The sequence below is a fragment of the Phymastichus coffea genome, unplaced genomic scaffold, assembly GCF_024137745.1.
Source record: "Phymastichus coffea isolate CEN01 unplaced genomic scaffold, Cenicafe_Pcof_1.1 PCOF00257, whole genome shotgun sequence".
NCBI lineage: Eukaryota > Metazoa > Arthropoda > Insecta > Hymenoptera > Eulophidae > Phymastichus > Phymastichus coffea.
In genome coordinates, this window is record NW_026707068.1 from 447 (window position 1) to 25,067 (window position 24,621).

The window sequence follows — 24,621 nt, forward strand, 5'->3', positions numbered from 1 at the left end:
ATAATATGAACTTCCACAATGACCAATTTAAATTATTGAGTTAACAGTATTTTTCAAATAAATAAATTACTAAACTATATACATACAACACACACACGCGCGCGCGCGCGTAGCAAATATAGAGATATTCGTATTCTATGATGTATATATTCTATTATATAGATTATATTTATATATAATTTCTTTCTAATTTTCAAAATTAAAATAATTTTTAATACTGTTTCAAGTACGAATTTTAATGAATCGTTTTACATAAAAGTTGTACAAAATGGTAATTATCGAAGAGATATTTGGTATAAAACATAGAAAATTGATTTACAATTACGTTATAATTAAATATAACAATGATATAAAACTACATATATTTAATGTAATGTAAAAAATTTTTGACAAAGTAAAAAGTTGCTTGATAACTATCCTAGCTTTTTTCAAATTGTTTTATATTATGCTAAGTACATCTGACAGAAAATTTAATACATTTCCTAATTTTAAATTCACTCTATTTCAATCTCCTTATTTGTTCAATATAATTTGTTAAAAATTTTAAAAGTAGTGAAATCGATTTAAAAATGGCCCGGATGTAAAAAATTAGTCATTAATAAATTTTTGAAGATGTATATAATGTAAAGATATATTAAAAGATATATATCTTTGCTGGAACTGTTATCATTATATTCGTCAATGAGAAATTGACCTATTGATTATAACAAAAACAACAATTTTTTTAATAATTATATTTTACATGCCGTTATTATTATTAATATATTTTTGTATGTACCGGCTATAACATTCTTATTATTTTATCAGCTATAAATTAAATTTAAGCATGCAAGGGAATGATTAGTAAATAATAAGTAATAATTAGTAATATAGATTTTTATATGTCAAAGCAACATTATTCACTCGATATGAAAGTTCCGGGAAGAATATCATATATCTTATTTTCATTACCTTCAAAAATTTATTATAAGTTTTAACTAACATCTCGATCCATATAAAATAAATATCATACAATTGAATATATCTGAATAAAAGTTGTAGTGTAGAATATCATATACAGAATTTTTTAATTTTTTGTTAAAGTGATTTTTTTTTATATCATTTAACATATTAATTTAATTTGTATAAAAAGTCTGAAACTAATTTTTCTGCATCCTTGCTATTTTTAAATAGATTTCATTACTTTGTAATTTTTACAATAATTAACTTTTCATAGTTTAGAATTTTAATATTTTATAAATAAACGAAATTAACAGAATGAATTGTAAAATGGGAAATTTAATAAATTTTGTTTTAGATATATCTAGTGTAATATAAAACACTTAAAAAAAAACAACTTTTTACTTCGTCAAGTGTTTTTATGGAGATTTCACTTACTTTAACGAGATTCACTCCATCAAAATTTTCAGTCACATGTATAAAATACAGGGGGGGGTCTATAAGTCTTTACAAAAAGAAGGAAAAAAAAGTTTTGCGTATGTAATTTTTTTTATTTTTCAACATAATCTCTTTGAATGACGATACATTTTATTAAACGGCCTTCCAGTTTTTTTAAGCCATCAGAAAAATATGATTTCTGAAAACCCCCAAAATAGGCATTTGTTTCGGCGATGACTTCTTCATTCGACGTGAATCGTTGTCCGGCAAGCCATTTTTTGAGGTTAAGGAATAAGAAAAAATCACTGGGAGCCAAATCAGGCGAATATGGTGGATGGTCAATTAATTCGTACTTTAAATCGTTAATTTTTGCCATCGAAACTGCACACGTGTGAACTCGAGCATTATCTTGAAGAAAGAGGCATTTTTTTTTGTTCAAGTGAGAACTTTTTTCTCTGATTCTTTCTTTCAGCTGACGTAATAATGACGCACAATATTGTCCAGTGATCGTCTGGCCCTTTTCCAAGTAGTTGATGTAGATAATTCCATACGCATCCCAGAAAACCGTGGCCATAATCTTGCCATCTGACTTTACTGTCTTTGCCTTCTTTGGGGCTGGTTCTCCTGCGGTAATCTATTGTTTGGACTGTTCTTTGGTTTCAGGAGTGTAGTGGTGTACCCATGTTTTGTCTACAGTTACGGGTCGACGTCAAAAGTCTTCCGGATTACGACGAATGCGTGCCAAAAGAGCTTCAGAGGTGACCACGCGGGTTCGTTTGTTTTCAACAGTGAGCAAACGCGGCACCCATCTTGCTGATATTTTTTTCATCCCCAATTTTTCATGCATAATTAAAATGATTGTACTCTTTGATACCCCTGTGGCTTCAACTAATTCTCGCAATTTTAATCTTCTATCACTCAACACCATATCGTAGATTTTGTACCATTTCGGACGTACTCACTTCTACGGGGCGTCCTGAACGAGGTTCATCTTTTATTGTTGTACGGCCGCATTTAAATTCATTTACCCAGTTATAAACAGTCTTAAACACAGGGGCAGACTTGCCATGAACGGCGTTCAACTTAACTGTCATTTCTTTTGGTGTAAAGACTTTCAAATGAAAATGTTTTATCACCGCTCGAAACTCTGTTTTTTCCATTTTTCAAATAAATCAATAACTTTTTGTTCAACTAACGCTCACAAAAAAACAACTTAATGAATCGAGCTGAAACTTTGTACGATATTTAGTTAGTATTGCTTGCCAAAAACATCATAATTTAAGCGTGACGAGCGCCATCTCTTGGATTTTGTAAAGATTTATTGACCCTCCCTCGTACATTTACATCACAATATTTTACATTCAGTAGCTTCTTTTCATCTCATTGATTAAAATACTGTTGTACTGATTTGTCAATGAAAAGAGTTTTGCAACTAAAAATGAATGGTCCAAGTCTTCTTCTTGTTCTTCAATAGGTGGAAATTTATCACTGTCCATTGTAACTCTTCTCAACTTATCTTCTAGAATACTTATTACACGATACATTTCATTTTCTTTAATTTTCTCTTTTAACTTATTATACTTTTCGTGGTCAATGTTCAAGGAGTCAACATTTCCTTTACTTAAATCCATTAAGTCCTTTTTTGATCCTGGTAATTCTTTGTGTTCGTTTTTCATATCCCTATTATTCTCCAAGTTATCATCTATAGATATGGCTCTTTCTTTAGAGTCATACATTTGAACTTTAATTTTAGTTTCCAGTATTTCTAATTTATTCAAAGTTTGTTTAAGCTTCAAACTATCATGCCTCAATTCATCTAAATTCTTGTCATTTCTATTTTCAAAATTCTGATCCATCAAAGTATTCAACATATCCATTTCTTCAGGTTCTAGTACTGCATTGTCTGCATTATCATTTAAATTATTGGATATTCTTTCAAGATGTTTTAAAATTTCTTCTTCCAAATGACTTAATTTTTCAAGTTCCTCTGCTTTATTTTTTTCAAATGTTGATTTAAAAATATCCATGATATCTCCCTCCTTATCACTTTTGTTATTTTTTGTTTTCTTTTCAGATTGATTCTTGTTATCATCTTCCAGCATATCTGAACTTTGCTCAGGTATAAAATTAGACTTTTGAATCTGCAAAGCATATTTTTGAAATTTACATAATCATAATTTATATTTTTTTAAAAAAAAATATTACTTACTGATCCAACAGTCATATTGTTTAGCCTATCATTTGGAGCACAAAGTTGATCATATTCAATTTTCAATTTTTCAATTTCATTCTGGAGTTCAATTTTCATGTTCAGAGCTTCATTATATCGTCTTCTAGACTCTGGATCCAACATTTCAATATTGTCAGCCATTCTCTGTATTCCTTCAATTTCCTTATTCAAATCATGCAACCTATAGTCAGCTTTTTTACGTTTTTCAAAAACAATTTCAATTTCTGATTTTGTATTATCACTTAAGCTATTTAATTTTCTTATTTCCAATTCTATTTCATCTCTGTCTACACCAGACAATAATTTTTCTAAGACCAGATTACAATGAGCTAATTGGTTTTGAAGACTTGACAGTTCACCAATAAGATCTGTTACTCTTTGATCTTGATTCAACCGTTTCAGCCTTTCAATTTCAATAGTTATATTCTCTATATCTTGGATAAGCTCTCGAATTCTAATATTCAGCATATGTTCAAGATACTTTCTCTCTTGGTTTTGTCTGAAAATACAAATTTTACTTGAAAAATTATTAATCATATTAACAACTAAATATCAAAATACCTTGCTGGTTTTGAACTTCTTGATGAACTAGGTCTAATACCAACCAAGCCCTGTTGAGTTACTGGTCTATCAATAATTATGGGATTCCTCAGGATAGCAGAATTCACACGAGTCAAATTTGCAGAGCTCATGGTATTAACTCGTGATGGAGTTGATGGCCTGTTAGCTGTCATACCAGCAGAGGGTGGCCTGGAGAATGTATTTTTTCTACTTGTAGGAGGTCTAGAGATGCCAAACTCAGTAATATCTGTCTTGACACCTCTGCGAGAAGTTGGTCGCTCTATTTTACTGTAAGATTTTGACACTGCACTGGTAGGTCGCTCAGAGTAGACTGATTTTTCACTGGGTGATTTCTCTCTTTTCATGCGAGTAATAGGCCTCTCACTAAATCTACTTACACTTGGTCTATCTGACTCCATTCTTATAAAAAAACAACAAACGTTCAATTAGAATAGCTTTGCCTAATGAATAGCAGATTTCTAGCATTTGTGATGATAAAAGTTGTCATAGAGACCATCAACTGTAAGTTCAAAAAAAGTTAAAAAAATATAACTATCTTCATGAAAATTTTTAAAAAGCTGAATAAAATCATTTCAAAAACAAAAGATTAAATATTTTATTAATGAATTAATTATTTTGAATTGATTATTAAAGCACCTATACCAAAAATTGAATTGAATTCAAAAAAGCTCGTAGATTGACGCTTGTCAGTCAAGCACATCCCTACTTTATCTTGAAGAAAGAGTATAGGCGGGCGCGACATTGTCCACCACTTATCCGGCGAGCTTTCACAGTAATCGATCACTGGCACATATAATGGCTAATGCATCGTTTCAAGGTCAGCGAAGAGGGCGCTTGCGGGGTGCCCCTTTCACTAGTATAGAACGGCGCGGAACGATCCTCCTATCGTCATGCGTCCTGCGGCGTTGGCGCGATTCTCAACGGTAGTCGTCGGCTCTGGTGAACGGCGCGCGGCAGCTGCGCTAGTGCCCCCCCTCGTTCGTTTGTTCACGTTCACTCGTTCGCTCGCTCGCTGGTATATTAATACACACATATATCTACATACGAGAGGCAGTAAAGCCGGCGACTCGACGGCGTCCAAGAATAGTTAGTCGCGATGCGCCACCGCGTGTGAGTGTTCTCTTGTCACTACTTTGACTTTCTGTGGTGTATAAACTAATAAAGAAAAAAGAAAAAAAACGATAACATCAGCGGACGTAGACCATGGACGAGGAAGAGGTTGATGGCGTGAGATCGCCGATCAAACGACTTGGTTCCACGAGGAAGCTGCTTGTCTTTAACAGTAAGTTGTTGTAGCATAGTATACACAAAGGCTACATTTAGCAGAAATGATCAAGGCCGTGCAGATCGGAGAACTTTGTGCGCCTTCGCCCCAGTAAGAGAGAGAGAGAGAGAGAGAGAGAGAGAGAGAGAGAGAGAGAGAGAGAGAGAGAGAGAGAGAGAGAGAAAAGACTGCCGCTTCCGCTCTCTCTCTCTCTCTCTCTCTCTCTCTCTCTCTCTCTCTCTCTCTTTTCCTCTCTCTCTCTCTCTCTCTTTCGAAGCATTTAGTCAAAAATAGCCGAATGGAGAGCGAACGCAAGCAAGCAAGCAAGCAAGCAAGCAAGCAAGCAAACCAACCTTGAGTATGCGTGTGATTGTGCACTTGTTGCAGAAAAATGCTGACAACATGAATACTTATACGAGAATTTCGCTTTCGAGTCACCTATTCGCCTTCTCTCTCGCTCGTGTGATTAACGCCATGAATGCCTGTTGTGCTTAACAAAGTGTGCAAGTATATTGGCGCTCACCTATTCACGGCAGTATTCTGGAGAACGTTGTGGAATTTAATTAAGTGACGAGAGAGGTGAGAGTGGAAAGAGAATGGACTATTGGCTGTGATTTTTCCTTTTTTCGTTGATCAGAGTTTTTCCTCTTAGATAATCGCTCGACAGAGACTCGTAAAACAGCCGTTACGCTCCGGCAATATTGTTGTCAAAGCGTTGTTCATTTTTTTCGTTAATAATTACCATCGCCGCCGCCGCCGCCTGCCGTCGTTCGTCGTTCGTCGTTCGTCGTTGTCGTGCGGCTGGTTACGAGGTGTCTCACTCGCGCTCCGACGATTGACTATCGAAAAGTCATTTTTCAAGTGTCTTCAGGAACAGATGTATCTTTCTCTTTCTCTTTATGAAATTATATTTTATTGATTCGACTTAAAAGTTTTTTCAATACGACCTATATATTTTATTTTCTATTGACATTGTTTGAGACGAAAATTTGCGAAAAAAAATGAACAACGACGATCAAAGAAGTACATTTCCTTTGTCGCATACCCTTAATTAAAAAAAAGAGAATTCACGTAGATTTTGAAATTGGATATGCTACAGACGCGATTACCATTTCGATTCCAATGCATAAATGAATAATGAATAATAAATAAAAAAAGAGGTTGAGTGAGATTTGAGATTAGCCCTTATACACACATACACATACTCATACGCGCCAGTATATATAGACAGACGACAAATGATGCCCGGAGACTAGAGCGTTACATTGTCTTTTTTTATCCGGTGTAATCCCCCGAGCCTTTTGCCATTTAATCTCGCGAACGCATCTAATATTCAGCGACGCCCGCGACTACGCACCGGAAAACGTGTGTGTACGTGTGTGTATGTGTACCGAGAGGTCCAAGGTATACTAACAATGGGTTTGTCGATCGATCGGTCGATTCGTTCACAATTAAAGGGTTCGCGCGTACATGTCTCCCTCTTTTCCTTTTTTCGTTCTCGTTTTGTCGATAGCGAGAACGATCGATATTAATTAACTTTGTCGTGTACCGTAAGCGCAACGGGGTTGGGAAAATAAACGCTTTTATTCGAGAGGCCGGTCCATTTTTCAAAAACAGTTCAGATGAAAATAATTCATTTTCACTTTCGGGAAATTTATATAAGTTAGTAGGTTGTGCCGTTTGTTGTTCCACATGGACACCATTGAAACAATTCGAGTTGAAATTTTTAATATCCCCTGATTGATAGTGTTATTTTTATTTAACATTACTCATCGTCATAATTTTTCTCACGCACTCATCGTGTTACGCTTCGATTTTTTTTCCTTGCAAGGCGCAGCAGGCAGCAGCCGTCGAAAAGAAAAAAAGAGAAAGAAAACAAAGTAGGATTTATCGTGGCGAGGAACTTAAAATGGATCAACGGTCGCTTTCTTCTGTTCGTTATTTGACGTCTGTGTGTGTGTGCGTGCGTGCGTGCGTGCGTGCGTGCGTGCGTGTGTGTGTGTGTGTGTGTGTGTGTACGTGTACATACACATGCATGTATATCGAATAAAATTCGACCAGCGCATCTTTGATACGATTAAGCTCCCATAATTTTCTCATTTTTCTCTGTCTCCTTTCGCGACATATATAGCGCAGGTCACCAGTCTGTATCATTAACGAAAACAACAGAAACAAACGCGTTGCGCTGCACGACGGTAAAAAGCTCTCTCGTTGTCTCGTCGCAACGACGACGAACGCTTCCTTAGTGCCCGCACGCACACGCATGTACGTCTTAAATTGGAATGTTACTTGTACGCACGTCCACTTAGGCACACCTAGAGGCCAAAGGGACGCGGTGTGCGTGCAAGTTCTTTGACCTCTCGAACGCTTGACGCGCAACTTGGCTTTGGGAGAAAGTAAGCCGAGAGCGCGCGAGCAACACTTTCACCTCGTCACGTTATTCGGGTCAGCAGCATCCCTCGCTCCGCGCCTACCGCGCGTCGGTGCATGTGCAATGTGTATATATATCGAGGGCCACGTGCACGTGCGAGCACCGCAACGACACTCACGCAACAGCTGCGCGAATCCTCGGCCGGCGTGGCGCGAGACAAGCTCTCCCTCTCTCTCTCTTTCCTTGCACGTACAAAAGATTTGCGAATCGGTGGCTTGTCGGCCTCTGCTCGGCGCCGCTGTGCGCCTCAAGTTCAAGTGTCGACCGCGGAACAATCAACCCTCTCTGCCTCTGCCGCGCCAACACGAACCGAATCCAAAAAAGTGACGGACGCGGGTCAGCTGTAAGCGACGACACAAAGGGGGTTCCCCTCTCTCACGTGCACTCCGCGCGCTGGCCAACTCGCGTGCGTGCGCGAGCGCGAGGGGAGGAATGAAAGAGAGAGAGAGAGAGAGAGAGAGAGAGAGAGAGAGAGAGAGAGAGAGAGAGAGAGAGAGAGAGAGAGAGAGAGAGAGGAAGGAAGCTACTACTACTGCTGCTACGGGCATCGCACGCACGAGCAGCCGTGGCAGCAGAGAGTGCTGTGCGGCTGCCTTGTCGGGTGGGGGTGAGAGAGAGAGAGAGAGAGAGAGAGAGAGAGAGAGAGAGAGAGAGAGAGAGTCTGAAAATCCGGTTGCCTGGCGACGACCGACGGCTCTCTGCTGCTGCTGCTTCGCGGAGGCCAGTTCGATTCCAGCCGGCTGCGAGTAAAGTAACTTTACAACAACCCCGTCGCGGTGTGTCGGTCTCTGTGTGCGTGTGCGTGCGTGTGTATAAACGCGATCGCATCCTACGAACGATATAAGCGAGAGAGAGAAACGACGCGCTGTTCTCTCGCGGTGTGCACATTCCTCCGCCATTTGCTGCAGCTATGGCTACTCGGTCGTCGCCGTCATCGTCTTCGTGGTGGTCGTCGCCGTCGCTCCCGACTCGCGGCCGTCGCGCGTGTTGACAGTGTGCTTGAGGTATTTCGTGCGAAACAGAGAAACGACGATGTTTCAGTGCATCATACAACAGAGGAACGGCTGGATCCATCCGGCTAGCGCCGACACCAAGGATGTCTTCCCAGGTCAGTTTCCCGTGAGTACGTGGGTGCGCGCGCGCGCGCGCGCGTTGTGTATGCGTGTGGGTGAAGGTCACGCCCGACTCTGTACACACGCGCACACTGCATCAACCCCGTGCGTACGCCTCGTTGTGGCCTTTCTGCCTTGTCCCGTTACGAACCGCGCTGTGTCGTAACGCGCGCCGCTCAATCAAGCACCAAGGCTGTTACGAGGAGGAGGCTCATCTAACGTTTCTCGCGAATGGGGCTACGCGTTTATTGTCGTGGTGCGCCGAGCGGATTAAACGCTGCACTGCAGCGTCGCGACAGCCTTATCAAAACACTTGCTGGAACGACCGGAAATTATGGCGGAACGCTATTCTCTCTGTCTCTCTCTCTCTCTCTCTCTCTCTCTCTCTCTCTCTATCTCATTCGCTTGTTCCGAGGAAGCTATTATTGAGACATTGATTTTTCTTTATTTTCGAAAGACGCGCGATTGAAATATTTCACTGACACAGATTCTCCAACGCTGAACAGCGTTTCTTCTTTTGTTCTTGGGAGAGAGACAGAGAGAATTAGCGATAGCTTCGCTTTAGACGATGATGTATACGGCGGGCTTTTAAGAGTAATCTGTTTCGAATTGCAGCTCGAAAGAGAGCCTGCGCATGACTAATCAAATTGGACGGACGGCTTTTTTTTCCTTCGTCATCGAGTGCGCGCGTCCAGTCCACTTGTGCGCGCAGGGAAAAACAACGTCGAAGCAGCGCGTGGATCGCTAATGAGCGGCCGGGCTTTCGGAATAAATTGTCGGGCGCGTGGCGTGCGCTGGCCGAGAGCTCGCGAAGCCAAGTAGCGATCCGTGTCAGTCGCGACTATCTCCGGCGCGGCGTCGGGCGAAAGGAGAGGAGCAAAAAGAAGTCAACAAAAAGCTCCGAGCGACAACAGCGGCGTATCGCGTAGCGCGAGGGGGTTGGCCGTTGTCGCACGTCGCGCTAAGCACACGGGCCGCCGCAGCTTGCACTCGAGACGCGCTCGAGTGGATGCGCAGCTTTTTGACGCTGCGCGCGCGGAGGGGCCGAGAAAGAGGCGAGCGAAAGGCTCGTAACACTTGTTGGCTTTGGCCATTAAACCAATCCGAGCCAATCAACGCCGACGAGACTTCCGTTTCGGCGCGCAAACACCGCGCGGGAATAAATAAATCACGGCTGAATTTCATTTTCCGGAAGGATGTTCGCCGCCGACGGGAGGAGGACGGCAAGGGACGGACGGTCCCGGACGATGAGTATGCGAGCCGGCGCGCTTCCGGCGATCGCCAATTCGATTTTCGACCCGCTGATTCGAGCCGAGGACGACCACCGAGTCTTTTCATCGGCAGTCGGAGGCGAACGGTGCATGTGCTCGATCGCAGTTGGCCGAGCGTCGTGTCTTTTTCTTTCCCTCTGCCGCTCGGCTTACCTATTAGCGCATTATCAGCGCTCGTGTTTACAATGACATGCAATCACTTTTACGATGTTTGACGCGTCGCTTCAACCTTTATCTCTCTTTCTTACTCTCTCCGAGCGGTAATACAAGATCTCGCGATAAGCCCGTATTCTTTTTCACCGTATCTACGCGGGAAAAGGAGAGAGTAAGAGAAGTACCGTTCGTGGTGAGCATTTTCGTATTCAAATTTTTCGTGTGATGTAGTTCACAAGATTTTACGTTAACATTGCATCCTTTCCTTTTATATTTATAAACAAAGGGATGGGTCTGAAAGTGAAGCCAGTTCGTGATTTGATTGGCTAAACTATTTGTAACAGTATGTATGGGTATGTAAGCGAATTGGTAGCAAAAGTAGCAAATTGGTGCTTATAAATAGCTCGAGTTATCATCAACTGATTGAGAATATAAATAATAAGACAATTCGTAGACATCAGAGAAAGAATAAAATCCACATTCATCCAACGGTCTAACCTTCAAATAATATGGTAAAATAATCTTAATGCGCTTAACTACATTTATTCTCAGGACATAAACTTATGAAATATTTATGTTATAAAGTTTAGTTTCGAATGAATATAATCAACAATAAAGATAATCATAAATCGATGTTTTACATTAAGTAATTCCAATTACAAAAATTAATTGCCAATTAATACGGACGGATGTTACCATGTGAAAACAGAATTGATTGATGATGTGGTGTATTTTATAATTGTTAATTTCGTCTATTAATAATTGTAATTTAATTCAAGCACATGAAAATAAATATTAGTAAAAATGAAAGATGAGCGCGTTTCGCGCGCTCCACGACACCAGACACTTTCAATAATCCCGAAGAGATTATTGAAAGAGCCCGTAAATGATATGTTCTTTCCGCAAGCGTACGATCGAGAAGAATAATTTATATTTCCCGCGCGACGCACAAAAGCTCGAGATAAACCCCTCTTGCGAATACAAGATAAAATCGGTCTCTCTCTCTCTCTCTCTCACTCTCTCGCCATAAATCCATATTTCTCGACCGCGAAACAGTTACACGAGAGGCGCCTGCAAATAGAGACAGCGAGTCCTGGACGAATCAAACGTATACGCCTAAAAGCATTGACGAAGAAGATGTAGGCTGTGCGAAAGTCGCACGCGTGCGTTGTTAAAGTAACCGTAATTGCGCTTAATTCGCGTCAATCCGCGTCTCGTGCGCGGGTACACTCCGACAAAGCCCTACACTGTGTTTATACGTACACATGCGGAGATATCCCTTCACTCCGTGCCCGCCTTCCTTTTTCTTTCATTTTTTTTTTTTTTTTTTTTTTTTTTCGTATACATTTTATTTTTCAGCGCCTTTCTCTTTTCCACAGCGGCTTATCTGCGCAGCCACGAGTTACAGGTGCAACGCGAAGCGTGCGCTGCCGCCGATTTTTAGTCGCGAGCGACGGCGCTTTGTTCCGAGCGATACCGTGACCGTTATGTAGGTAGAAGGCGGCCAATAAAGTCGCGGAAAGGAGAGAGGGAGTTCGGAGTCGTTATCTTCTGCCAAATACTGGCGCTTTCGGTTCAGTGTCGCCTTCGACGTTGCGCCGCGTCGAGCGTGTTTGCTGCCTCGATAAAGCGGCTGTCTAGCAGCTCGTTAAGATGTTCAAGATCGCCCACCGGCATCACCACGAGCGCGAAACTTGGACCAAGGTACGCGTACACCCGCCGTGGGCTTCGAGATCGCGCGTCCGCGCAGTGTGTCGTCGAAGCAGCACATCGACCACGGTGCACGCGCGCGTTACTCGCCGTGACGGATGACGGAAGCGAGGAAATGCTGCTTGCTGCTGGCCGTCCCTATCGCGAGCCGAGATAACGACGAAACGCTGGCGAGGTGCTCTTTACGTAATGTACGCGCGCGCCGCCGAATTGGCGCAAGCCCACGCGCGAGCGTGTCACGTGCGCGAGCGCGAGGCGCGTATTATTTTTACCTTGACTGCCGCCCGACTGCCTCCTCGGGCTTTTCCTAATTTTAACGCGCGCGTCGTAGGAAGAGACCGCTGCGCGCTTTTATCTCTGCGCTCGCGCGATATGATTTACAATCGCGCTCGCAAACGAGGACGACTGCTCGGCAAAATTGCCGCGAACGTGAAAGTCGCGAGAGCGCGCGACGCCGCGAATAATTGTCCGATCGGTCGAGGGATCTCGCGCGGTTTTCTTTTTTCCGCCTTCCCCCGGGCGTCGCCAGCGAGTGCTAATGAACTTTGCGCTGCGACGGCTCAGCGGATCGCATCGATGCGCCACCGATGTCTGCGGCTTCCGAACGTGACTCGCAATTCCGAGCTGTTAAACATTCGCGAGTATTTATAGGCGCGAAAACGTCTCGAGCGCTGACAATTTCGCGGCCGTAGCCGGTCGATAATACGGCAAGACGCGTCATTTTTGGAATACTGTTCGCGTCCAAGCGTTTTTTTTCCCTCTCTCTCTCTCGTTTTTACAATTTTTTCGATCTATTGCGCTCGGCTGTCGCTCCGAAAGAAAAAAGAAAACGAAATCAAGGCGGAAAAAACCGCGCTCGCGAAACAAAAGCAAAGAAAACCCAAGCGAACGACGCGACGTAAATGCGACAGCCAACGCCTCCAATTTTTTAAACCTTTCAGTAAAAACATAATTTCCTGCGTTCGAAAAGAAAAGGAAGGAACAACGGTCGCCGCCAAGAAAGCAATCGCCGAGCGGGCTTCCCGGAAGCGCGCGAAGACGTACATGTACCTCCGCGTCGCGCAACGAAAGGGCAGAGACCCAGGCGCCGCGAAAGCTTATTTTCGGACCGCTCGGCCCTTGACTCCTCCTGTGCGTGCGATATTCGCGCGACAGCGGTCGCCTCGACAGACGCACGCACGCACCGCACGCACGCACGCACGCGGGGGCTCCTCCGCAGCTGTCTGTCTTCTCCGCACGGACGGGCTTTGTTATGTACGAGAGAGTGAGAGAGAGAGCGAGAGAGCGAGAGCCAGATGCGTCGCGGATAGCATTGTGAGGCCGCTTTCTTCCAAGGAAATGCATCGACGCGCGCGTACGTCGTTTTTCAAAGGCCCGATAAAGAGATACGCGCGAGGCTTTGTTCGGTCGAGGCCCGACGTGCGCGCTACACATCTGAATCCCAAATGCTTCTTTCCTCTCGCCGTGTCGGGAGCCGCTACCAAGGGCGCGTTCGCGCATCGCTCGGCCCAATTAATCGGCGCGAACGCGCAGCTATTAGGCAGCCGGCGCCGCCGTCGGAAATCGAACGGAGACTATCGGAGGACCGCGAGTCGGCAGCTGACGTCGTTTGCGCCGCGATCGATCACAGGCGCGTTTGTCGCGAACGTCGCCGGTCGGCCAGCGCTCCGACGCGACGATTGCCGCCTCGGCAAAGCTCGCATCGTGCACGGTGTGTGCATACACAGGCTCGCAGCCCGTGGGTCCCGTTGGTTTTTTCCCTCCCTGCTCGCTCGAAGGCTGCACGGGCGCACGTGCCGAGGGTGAATCATAGCAAGCGAAAGCGAGTAGGCAACAATCGATAATGTGCAAGGGGACGAAAAACGGCAAGAGGAGGAGCGAGCCTCCTGGTGCCCGCGTGTGGGAACATGAATCTTGCGGAGGCGCATTTGTTTATACCGCCATTCGGAGCCTACAATCGGTCCATTCACCAGCGTCCGCAGGCTCTCTCGTTCTCTCTCTCTCTCTCTCTGGCTGCCATTGATCTACGCTGACCTACAAAAGCTCTCTCTCTCGCGACTGACCGAGCAAGCTCGACGTTTGTGCTCTCGTCTATTTTTAGCGCGCCGATGGGTGTAACGACTGCCGCCGCGGCTGGCTGGGTTCCAGTGTTTAGCCGCGCGATCGCGATAAGTTCATTGCCGAGCGGCGTAAACAGCGATCGCTCGCTTCTTCTTGCTTGCAGACATCAGGCTGCAGCTGAACGAGCAGCTGAGATGCCTGGACGTGCGGATGGAGGCGCAGGTGGCGCTCGTCGCCGAGCTGCAGGACTTCTTCAGGCGGCGCGCCGAGCTCGAGCTCGACTACAGCAAGAGCCTCGACAAGATGGCCAAGAGCATTCAGATGCGCCACAAGGAGCAGAAGCAAAAGTGAGTGAGCGCTGAGCGCGCTATCGACTTTTTCTCTCGGTCGCGCACGCTCGCGCGGTCAAACTGCACCACGCGGTGGACGGCCGATCGATAGGCGAGCGTCCTTTTCCTCGTCGACGATTCGCGGAAAGTCGACAGGCAATCCCGTTAAAGCCTGCTACGACGGAGGAATCTAATGGTCCGCTGGTCGTCGTCGCGTGTCGCCGGCCAGTTACGCGCGCCAATAATCGATGGAACGTGTGCGTAGGCGTGAGCAGTGGCCGTTATTCTCGTCGTACGCATGCTGGCAACAACTCGTCAACGAGACCAAGTCGCTGTCGAGGGATCACGCAGCCCTGTCCGAGATCTACAGCACTCACCTGGTCTCCCGGCTGAACCAGGTGATGGAGGACGTGCAGCGCATCTACAGACGCGTGAGTACAGCGCTCGCCTCGCGCGACGCGAGACCACGCGCGACACGCTCACCAAGCGCCCTTTTCTGCCGAAGCAGTGCCGTGAGATCGGCTACGAGACACACGAGGAGATTCTGCGAGTGCTGCACGAGCTGCACACCACCATGAAGACCTATCAGGCTTACCAGGCCGAGTCGCGCCAGGCCGAGACGAAGCTGCGGGTGGCCGAGCAGCAGCGCACCAAGCTGGAGGTGGCCAACGCGCCGCCGGAGAAATTGGCCAGGAGCAAAAAGTACAAGCTCATCGAAAAGGAGGTCGCCAAGGTTTGTTCGTCATTCGTGCTTTCTAATTTCGCCGGGTCGCTCTCGTCAGCCCAGGCGAGAGAGGCAGGCCCGCCCTTTGTTTTCCAAAGCCTCTTTGTCTCCACGACAGTGCTTCCGCCGTAATTAAGCGGACGGCTCGCAAAACTCCGCGCGCCCGTTCATCCGTCGACGTGGCGGCGACCTATGCCGGATTTCAGCGGGATCATCCCGTCCGACTCGACGATCCCTTTGATATCGCGCCTTCCGTTACGTTGATGCGCGCCTAGACGTACCTGCGATTCGTTATCCCTGGCGGCGATGCCTATTTCGAATCCGCAGACGAACGCCACGGAACCAGGCGCGTGCTCCAACACGCTCAATTAGCAACCTCGTGAAATAGCCTTTTGTAATTTATTATAAAAAAAACATCTCTCGCGTTATCAGCTTATAATAATGCAGGCGACCTACAGCCGATTAATCCCGCTTTAACGCTCGGCTGTGCTGTGCTCTGTGTATGTATGTGTGTGTGTGCGTGTGTGCGTGCGTGCGCGCACGCTCCCGCTCCCGCCTCCCGCTCCCCTTTGTTTACAACGGCTTTTTTTAAACATTTGCTCACAGAGGAAGAACAAGTACACTGAGGCGAAGTTGAAGGCGCTCAAGGCCAGGAACGAATACATACTCTGCCTTGAGGCTTCCAATACCACCATACACAAGTACTTCGTCGACGACCTATCCGATCTCATTGACGTAAGTTATTTCCCATTTATTCTAACCCCCCCCCCCCCCCCCCCACCTCTCCATTTTATATTAAAAACTTTGCAAGCGAGGCAATGATGGCCTTGTTCATGTCGCGTACAATCGATATTTAATAAATGAGCTTGTGATAGCGATAGAGAAAAAAATAATATGATGGATTATTTTTTTTCTTTCTCTCTTCATTGGAAGCTCTACCGTCAACAGTATCGAGTTGCATAGAAGGTAAAATGATTACTGTTTTGTCTCGTGACTTCTATGATATTTGCAAGTTTTCCTTTCGCGTCTATAATCAATACTATTGTCAAGCTCCCGTTTGTTCTTGCAATCTACAGCTCTAAGAAATCGAACAAGCTTGAGCTTAATGATTTTATTCTATTTTCCAATAACATCGACGAGAGACAGCGACATTTTCTCTTTCCTTTCCTTTCTCTTTTTCCTCATTCAGTCGTTGCAGCTGAAAATTCCGTATAATCGAATTTCCGTCCATAAGCGATGGCGAACAACTCAATTGAAATATAAGACGTCATCGAAGCTTTCATATGTAAGCAAGCAGAAATAAAAGAAAAGGCATGATTATTTTCAGTGCATGGATTTTGGTTTCCACAACTGCATATCCCGAGCACTGCTCATGCACTGCAGCGCGGAGGAGGGTAGGCAGCGTTCGTTACAAGCTGGTGCCGAGCAGTTGGCCGCTTCAATTGGTGCTTTGGATTCACGTGCCGACAAGCAACGCTTCCTGGAGTCACATCACGCGGCCTTCATGATACCGAAGAAATTTGAGTTTCAGGGTCAGAGGGGTGACGATGTAAGTTATACTCGTGTACATTCAAATGAATGCCGCGTCTTTGAAACTGAAGTAATTTTCCTGGTTTCAGTTGCCAGAACCAGAATTGCAAAAGGTGCTACACACAGAGATGGAGCAACGGCTTCAGCAATTGCAGCAGAGGGTGACCACATTGAAAACCGAGAGTGAAGAGGTATGGAAGACACTGGAAACCGCCGAGGCAAGTTTGCTCGAGATGCTCACGGCCAAGGATTACGACTGCTCCAAGTACTTTGGTGATAACGCGATGCCTACGTCTAAACCCCCCGAAACGGTGCAGATTAAGCTTAGGGCCGATAGACAGGAGACAGAAGAGTTCTACCTCACGGTGAGTTCGCATTTTGAGCTTACAACGTTGTGAGTAGGATTGATTGCATTTCATTTCTGCAGAAATTTCGAGAATATCTTCTGGGAACGTCTAGGATAGCGAGGTTAGACGCCAAGCAAGAGTACATAAGACAAAGCCTGCTAGACGGCTCAAACTCTAGTCCCAATCCGTCGATCACGACCACCAAGCAGAAGCAAGCGCGTCGCAAGCGTATCGGTCGTCTACAGATGAATGGCCAACCGAAATTGTTCGGTGGCTCGCTCGAGGAATACCTCGAAAGTACCAATCTCGAGATACCATTGATAATAAAGAGTTGCATAAGAGTGATCAATCTCTACGGTTTGCATCACCAAGGTATATTCAGAGTATCGGGTTCACAAGTGGAGATTAACAATTTCCGTGAGTGGTTCGAGCGTGGAGAAGATCCACTCGCAGACATGACTGACGCTTCGGACATCAATAGCGTGGCTGGTGTACTGAAACTTTATTTGCGTGAATTGAGAGAACCACTGTTCCCCATCATTTACTTTGAGCAGCTTATGGAACTTGCGCAACTCGACTCGAAGGCGGATTTCGTTACCAAGATGAAACAAGTTATCTCCGGTCTTCCAAGGCCAGTTGTCATAGTTATGCGATACCTCTTTGCTTTTCTCAATCAGTAAGCATTGCATTATTTATCTCCTTTTTTAAAATTTTTTTTTGTGCTGATTTATGAAACGTTGACGGAGGTGTAATAATATTCGCTTGTAGTCTTTCAGAATTTTCCGACGAGAATATGATGGACCCATACAATTTAGCCATTTGTTTCGGACCAACGTTGGTACCAGTGCCAGAAGACAAGGACCAAGTTCAGTATCAGAACCAAGTTAACGAATTAATTAAAAATATCATTGTCCTTCACGATGAAATCTTCCCCGATGACATTGGAGGTATCCATTACGAAAAGTACATAAGCCGAGAACCGGACGATGTGTAAGTTCTCGCTAATAGTTGCTGTTGTTGCATCAATCATTTATACAAATCGGAAGTGTCATCATCATCAATTTTGATTACAGTGATGTGGGAGACTCACCGACTGATCAAGTACAAGAGGACATGGACTCTGAAGTATATCCGTCAGAGGATGGTACGTTTCAATTCGTTGCACAATCATTAAAAGCCATTGAGCTTGGAATTGATAAATGTTTTTTTTATACACGATATTGCAGAATCAGAAAACCTCGAGGCTACGGCACAGTTTGACTTTAACGCACGATCTGAGCGAGAACTTAGCTTTAAGAAAGGTGACACATTGACGCTCTACACGCAAGTGAGCAACGACTGGTGGAGAGGGGCGCTTGCTGGCAAAGAAGGTCTTATTCCCGATAAGTACATCATGCTCAAGATCAAGTGAGTGTATTTACTTTTACACTCGAAAAAGAAATGAGAATTCTAGTCTAAGCTATTGATTCAGTGAGTCATACTGGAAATATATTTGTTGTTCACAGAGATGAAGAGCGAGACAAAGACTTGAAATCATCATCGAGCGAAGAATCGATGCGAAGACGAGCTTCGAGCTCGGCCGATAGTGTGTTATCGAGTAATAATTCGCCACTGATGGGACCAAGCAACAACGCTAATATTTGGCCGGCAGTAGTTGCGTGCGAAGCAGCCATGGCTGCAAATATGATGCACTCAGACAGTTCGAGCGCAAGCTCGATGGTGCCATGTGTATCGTCGACATCACCAGCTATCATCAGTCGTGAGGTATTGGAAACGACCGTTTGAAACACTCTATTTTGGTTTTGTTTTTGTTCATTTATTCGCTTATCTTGTTTGATGCCGTCTTGTTTTTTTTTTTGGGGGGGGGGGGGGGGGGCAGAGAAAAAGACTGTTTCTCGACCCATGGTGCATGGCTGTTGTGCTAAATTTTTTTTTGTATTGTGTGTTCGAAACTATAGAATGCAGTCCTCGTAGATTCTTATTTAACTCACAATATAAGTATTCTCAATTTTGTTACCCCCCTCCCCCCTCCCCCCAAATGGCGAATGCGCACTGCACTGCTATAACGCACAGCTTCGTTTTGTATCCGGGATGATACGACGCGTTTGATTGTAATGTATGTAAGTTCGTATTTAATGTTCGATTTATTTGTTATGTGTGGATGTGTATTGCTTTCTTGCCTATATCTACAAATGTTTTATAATCTCATTCGAAAAGACTGAAATCCGGAAGAAACATATAACTCGTGACATCGGTGTGTAATTTATTTACTCCCGCATTCTAAAAATATAAATAATACATTAACTTACTAGTTAGTGATTATAACACATACACACACGATTAGTTTTGTAAGATACTTTTTTATATGTAAATAAAATCACAAATATACACAGATTTATACATCTTTTTGCTGCATGAGCCTATTTTTATACAAGCTGTCTTGATATATCTGCCTCGATTACCTGCGAGTCTTGATTGTGTGCCTTCTTTATATCTATTTATTTTTTATCGTCTTTTTTTGTCAATTGTTGTCAGTGTTAATTTTCGTTGGGTTGGTTGCTGTATTTTTCCAGATATACGTTTAGTCTCTCTCAGCGTAATCTAACCGAAGATAATATACAATATAAGTCTTGTATACCGTAGATAATCTCTGCTGGAGCATTTGTTTGGCGGACTAAACACAAAAAGACTGTTTTGATACATACAAACAGAAAAAACATTGTAATACTGTTTAGTACTGTGTGTGGTTTTCCTTATTACTTTCTGTCTCTTGTGTTATGTTTTTTTTTGTTTTTCCTGTCTCTGTGTGTGAATTTTATTTCGTTTAAGGAATGTCGAATTTGACAGTTCAGTTGGTTTGTGAATCCTAGAATCCTGTAGAACAATGTCAGTCCATAGACGATGCCAAAGGGAATGTCGATTGTCGGAGCTACTTAAGCAACGGACTCTCAATGGGCTTAGGTGAGTAGAAGCAAAGCCTTGCCCTGTAAAAAAAAAGTGAACGCCATGCAAACAACTAACTTCATCAATCTTCCCTGGCGTGTTTTTTTTTTCAATAATAATCGCATCCGTTTCGCGGGTCTCGACATTCATGCATCTTAAAAAAAACTCCCTTCGTATGCCAGGGTTGGCATAATCCTCCAACATATATGATATTCATGTAGGTATTATTAAAACCATGTAGTGGCAAGTCATATATTTGTGTGATCGTAGAGAGCAGGTTTTTTTATCACTGTGTATCTATTTTTTTGTCGCCATCTATTTCGCTGCCTTTTGCTGTAGTCAAAGTTTTTTTCTGCATGTCCTCTTTATTTATTTTGCATGTTGGTTACACATATAGGTAACTCTGACACTAACAATCTTTATTTTTTAATTTTTACCCTTTAGTTGTCCAAAGTAGAATGTAGCGTCATTAGTCATTCATTCTTTACTACGTAACGTTTTCGAAAACAACGAAACTTTTGATTATTAATTATTTTTCGCGTTGAGTAGTTATTCCAATATGTGCACATCGCCCCCCCCCCCCCAGCTCTCCGACCACAAAAGCATGAATGGCTAAAAAATAAATATTAAAAAAACCGTACGTTGATTTTGTAGGATGCAGCGACAACGACGTCGACAAGCAAGGTAGCTAGCATAGGCGCAGCGATCAACAACATCAGCAGCAAAGAAGAGCACCAAGAGTCATTGCAAAAGCTCGATCAAGCAGCGGCGAGTACCACCCACGAGAAGATCTATCAAGAAGACACAACAGCTGACGCTCCGAAGGCAGTTGTCGAGAACGACGAGGAGTTGGAGAAGTTGGTCGGCGAATTGGAAACGAAACGTGGCGCAGCGAGGAAGCAGCATTGGAAGTCACAGAGCGTTGGCGAAACAGGTCAATCGTCGACCTGTTCGGCTCAGGACGACGCAGCCGAAGCACACGAGCTCACCACGTTCTCAGCCAATCGGGAGTTGTGGCAGCGGCGTGCTGCCTCGCACACGCAACTCAATCCACCGACACCCAAGCAGCTGTTCCGTGCGTCGCAAGAGTTTCGAGAGATGAGGCAGAAGCACACACCCGATCTCGTGATGGATCTCCCACTATCGGCGCAAGACCTCGGTAAAAAGTCCCAGTCGACGAGTAGTCTCAGTGGTAGCTCCGACGAGGAGTGTCCAAGCGGTAACCCACCCGCCACCGCCGTTGGACCCGAGTCCCCGGACATGAGTACAGCAGCTGAAAGATTCGCCAAACAAAATCAATGCACACTGAAGAAGAACACGAAGAGTTCCATTGATAACGGCAAAGGGGCCGAGTCTGAAAGCGAAAACGACGTCGTGGAGATCGTTCGCTCGGACAGTTCCAATCAGATATCCGATAATCCGCCGCTAAGATCACCGATACCTTCGAGATCGACGCCGAAGATCGCCGCCAAATTCGCGGATATGCATCTCACAGGTGGAAGTCAGATGCAAGGCCAACAGTTCAAGCCGCAGGTCAAGGCTAAACCTACGATTTTGCGCAAGCCCGTGCTGCCGTATCCTCATCCACACATGAGTCCTGAACTTGCACGTAAGATTGAGAAGCAGGCTCATCAGGCAAACTGCGAACAGTAATTTATTTCTTTTGTTTGTTGAAAAACAGCTGATAAAAAGAGATAATTAATTTTTTTAAATGACGTGTATGCTCTTTGATAGAAAACAAACAAAAAAGCCCTTTGGACATTATTTTTTTACCGACCCAGAGAAGAGCAAAGGGGTGGATTATTTGCGAGCGTTCTAGTCACGACCGCTAAATTTTTTTATTGTTATTTATTATTTTTTTAGCGTGTTTGGAGCAAATCGATTGTTCCTTTCGTGCCAGTGAAACGAGAGACGAGAGAGTATGCGAGTTTTTATGGAGTTTGTTTGGTATACTGGATACAGGGAATGATGTCGAGACCGCAGGGTACTAATATGTACTGATGTTAAAATTATTATTAGAAAGATTTGCAAATTTATTTTTTTCCTTTTTATTTCTTTCCTTTCCTTTTTTTTAAATTTGGTTAGTATGCATATGTATCTTCGCTAGGGTGGCTAAATGTATCACACGTCTTAACTCACACAAACAAGTCCAACGTTCAAGTTTTTACTAACTGTTATTATGTATCTGGATAATCCAGAAAGCGATGTTCGATACGTTAACGTATATATACATATATTATATATTCAATTTAAGAAAAAATAATAACACACGGTGTACAATAATAATTGCAGCGAGCATTAATTGTCATGTATGCGCCGGCGTTAGTTATTTAATTGTGGTATTTGAATTTTGACAAAGAGCATTGTAGCTACTCGAGTATACTCATGCCTTTTTCCTTATGATCGCGATTGATAACCAGTGTGACGATTGCTGTGTACACTTCAGTTAATAAGTGTATATCGTATAATGCATTACATACCTGCGTGTATGCGTAGAATAATAGTAAGTAAAAAACAAAAAGGAAACATCCATAAATGCATATATTCTTTAAAATATATAATGAATATTCTTTGAAATGTATGATCAATAACTGCGTGTGTATGAGATAAGCTACATTTCGGTTCAGGGTGACTAGAAACAAAACTATCAATAATATGATAGCTTTATTATCACTATCATTGTAATACTCTTAGTTTGTAAAAGAATCACTATCGATTACTTACAAAAATGGTACGAAATAACAGTACAAGAGAGAACGATGAAATTTCTTCTCCGTGCTGCAATATAAAATGCCAAAGTTAAAAGGAGCGTCAACTTCTTGTAACATATTTTTTTTAATGCAACCTGAAATTCAGTTTTAAAGTATGTCTGTCAGATGATGGATAAAACCCAAGTACCAAGAAATCACATCTGTATAGTAATTTTTTACCTGAAAAATTGTAGTTAGTAGGATTAATTTTTTAGTTGATTGCTAGTTTATAAATTTAATATAGTTAAATTTTTTCTTAATTAGTCCGTGACTTTATGAGAATTAGGAAGAGTACATTCAAGTTACAACTCCTTCTACTCCTTGAAGATGTTTTCAATGGTGTTTTTCATAATAATTAAAAAGACTTTATTGTGTAATGATAAAATAACACTTACAGGCTGTAATCTTCAATGATAAAAATAAATATCCAGATGTAAGGTGCAGTTCGCTACCGTTTATCATTCTCCTTATCTATTACTTATTCCTGAATCATTTTTTTCGAACATTTACTTTCATGCCTAAATTTATGATTTGTATCATTTTTTAAACAACTTTTTAAAAATACTGGATTAAATATTCAGGCGTTAAAATAGAAGTAACTCTGTATATTTGATTTAATACATAGAACATGTATTGTTATATAGCTTTACAAATCTATAAATAACCGTTAATTTGAGATGTTATACCAGTGAATAGCATGGATGGTTCACTATTTATATAATTGGTAATGTGAAATGTTAAAAAGTCGAACAATTTCGATCTGTTTCACTTCTAATCACAGTTTAACTATCACTTTCCTACGTGCATATATTAGGGTTTGTACCGTAGTCTAGGGAATATTAACACCATTCACATATGCAATCACTATAATGTAATGGTTATCGGGAGTACGGATCTATTATAAAAAATAGTGGCGTACATTCCTTTACACGATTTTGTTGACGTTAAAATTAGCACCGTGGTGGGCTAAAAATTTAATGAGTGTCTATCCTAGGAGCGTGATGTAGTTTATATCGAAGTCAAAGTGTCGTAGTATTTCAAATTATTTAATTGGGGATTTTGAGTTTGAATAAGTTCGAGAACTGGCAATATTTTGCTTAGCCATTTTTATCTATCTTTTGTTTATAACTTTGTTTATATTTATGTTTTTTATTTCGGAGAATCAATTTTTTGAGGGTGCCAAATCCAAAATCCGTCGTTTTTTTTGTGTTTAACAATTAAATTGTTTAATCAACAATAACTTTTTATCTATAACATACAGCGAAGTTATGATTAAACACATTGATGGCAATTTTTAATACATTTTTCATTTTTAATTTAAAAAAATTATTGATTATAGAACCAAAGTTACATGCAAATTAATGCAAAAATACTGCAAATACATCCTCTTTTCCCATTCGATAGATCGTATCTTGGCTTTTAAAAATGCTATTTGAACGTTTCATAGTTTCTTTTAGAGAAGATACTTTGCTAATCAAAATTAGCAGTCATGTATCATTTAAGTGATATGGAGCAGTTTTACAGCTTTTATAAATTGAATTTTCCATCGTAAAATAGCAATTTCAATTGTTTACAAGACCATTTAGCGATAAATACCAAACAATATCGCAAAATCCATTATTTAATACATATCAAAAAAAAATTTTAAACCCTTGCTGATATTTTTAATTGTAAGATGAATGGTTGTTAAATTATATGATATTATGATATTGTTTAGTATTTATCGCTAAACAGTTTTATAAACAACTGAAATCGGTATGTTTTATAGAAAATTTAATTTTGGAGAACTGTAAAACAGCTTTAAATC

The 24,621-nt window shown here is 42.7% G+C and overlaps 2 protein-coding genes across 3 annotated transcripts; one reads left to right on the forward strand and one right to left on the reverse strand.

Moving 5' to 3' along the window:
* Positions 1–1,435: 1,435 nt before the first annotated feature.
* Positions 1,436–4,918, reverse strand: LOC131674572 (intraflagellar transport protein 74 homolog). Of its 2 annotated transcripts, XM_058953312.1 has the most exons (5): positions 4,832–4,918; positions 4,169–4,688; positions 3,587–4,106; positions 2,988–3,518; positions 1,436–2,957 (listed from the first exon to the last, which is right to left on the reverse strand). In XM_058953312.1, the coding sequence occupies exons 2-5, from the start codon at positions 4,585–4,587 to the stop codon at positions 2,739–2,741; spliced, it is 1,689 nt and encodes a 562-aa protein (XP_058809295.1). In that variant the 5' UTR covers positions 4,588–4,688; positions 4,832–4,918; the 3' UTR covers positions 1,436–2,738. The 2 variants fall into 2 exon arrangements, with proteins under 2 accessions (XP_058809295.1, XP_058809294.1); XM_058953311.1 differs by having other exon boundaries at positions 1,436–3,518.
* Positions 4,919–5,050: 132 nt separating this feature from the next.
* LOC131674571 (SLIT-ROBO Rho GTPase-activating protein 1-like) lies at positions 5,051–24,325 on the forward strand. The gene is made up of 13 exons (XM_058953310.1): positions 5,051–5,471; positions 14,355–14,538; positions 14,786–14,951; positions 15,029–15,253; positions 15,851–15,979; positions 16,572–16,793; positions 16,864–17,139; positions 17,202–17,797; positions 17,890–18,111; positions 18,195–18,265; positions 18,348–18,528; positions 18,627–18,885; positions 20,719–24,325. The coding sequence occupies exons 1-13, from the start codon at positions 5,393–5,395 to the stop codon at positions 21,715–21,717; spliced, it is 3,609 nt and encodes a 1,202-aa protein (XP_058809293.1). The 5' UTR covers positions 5,051–5,392; the 3' UTR covers positions 21,718–24,325.
* The last annotated feature ends 296 nt before the right edge of the window (positions 24,326–24,621 follow it).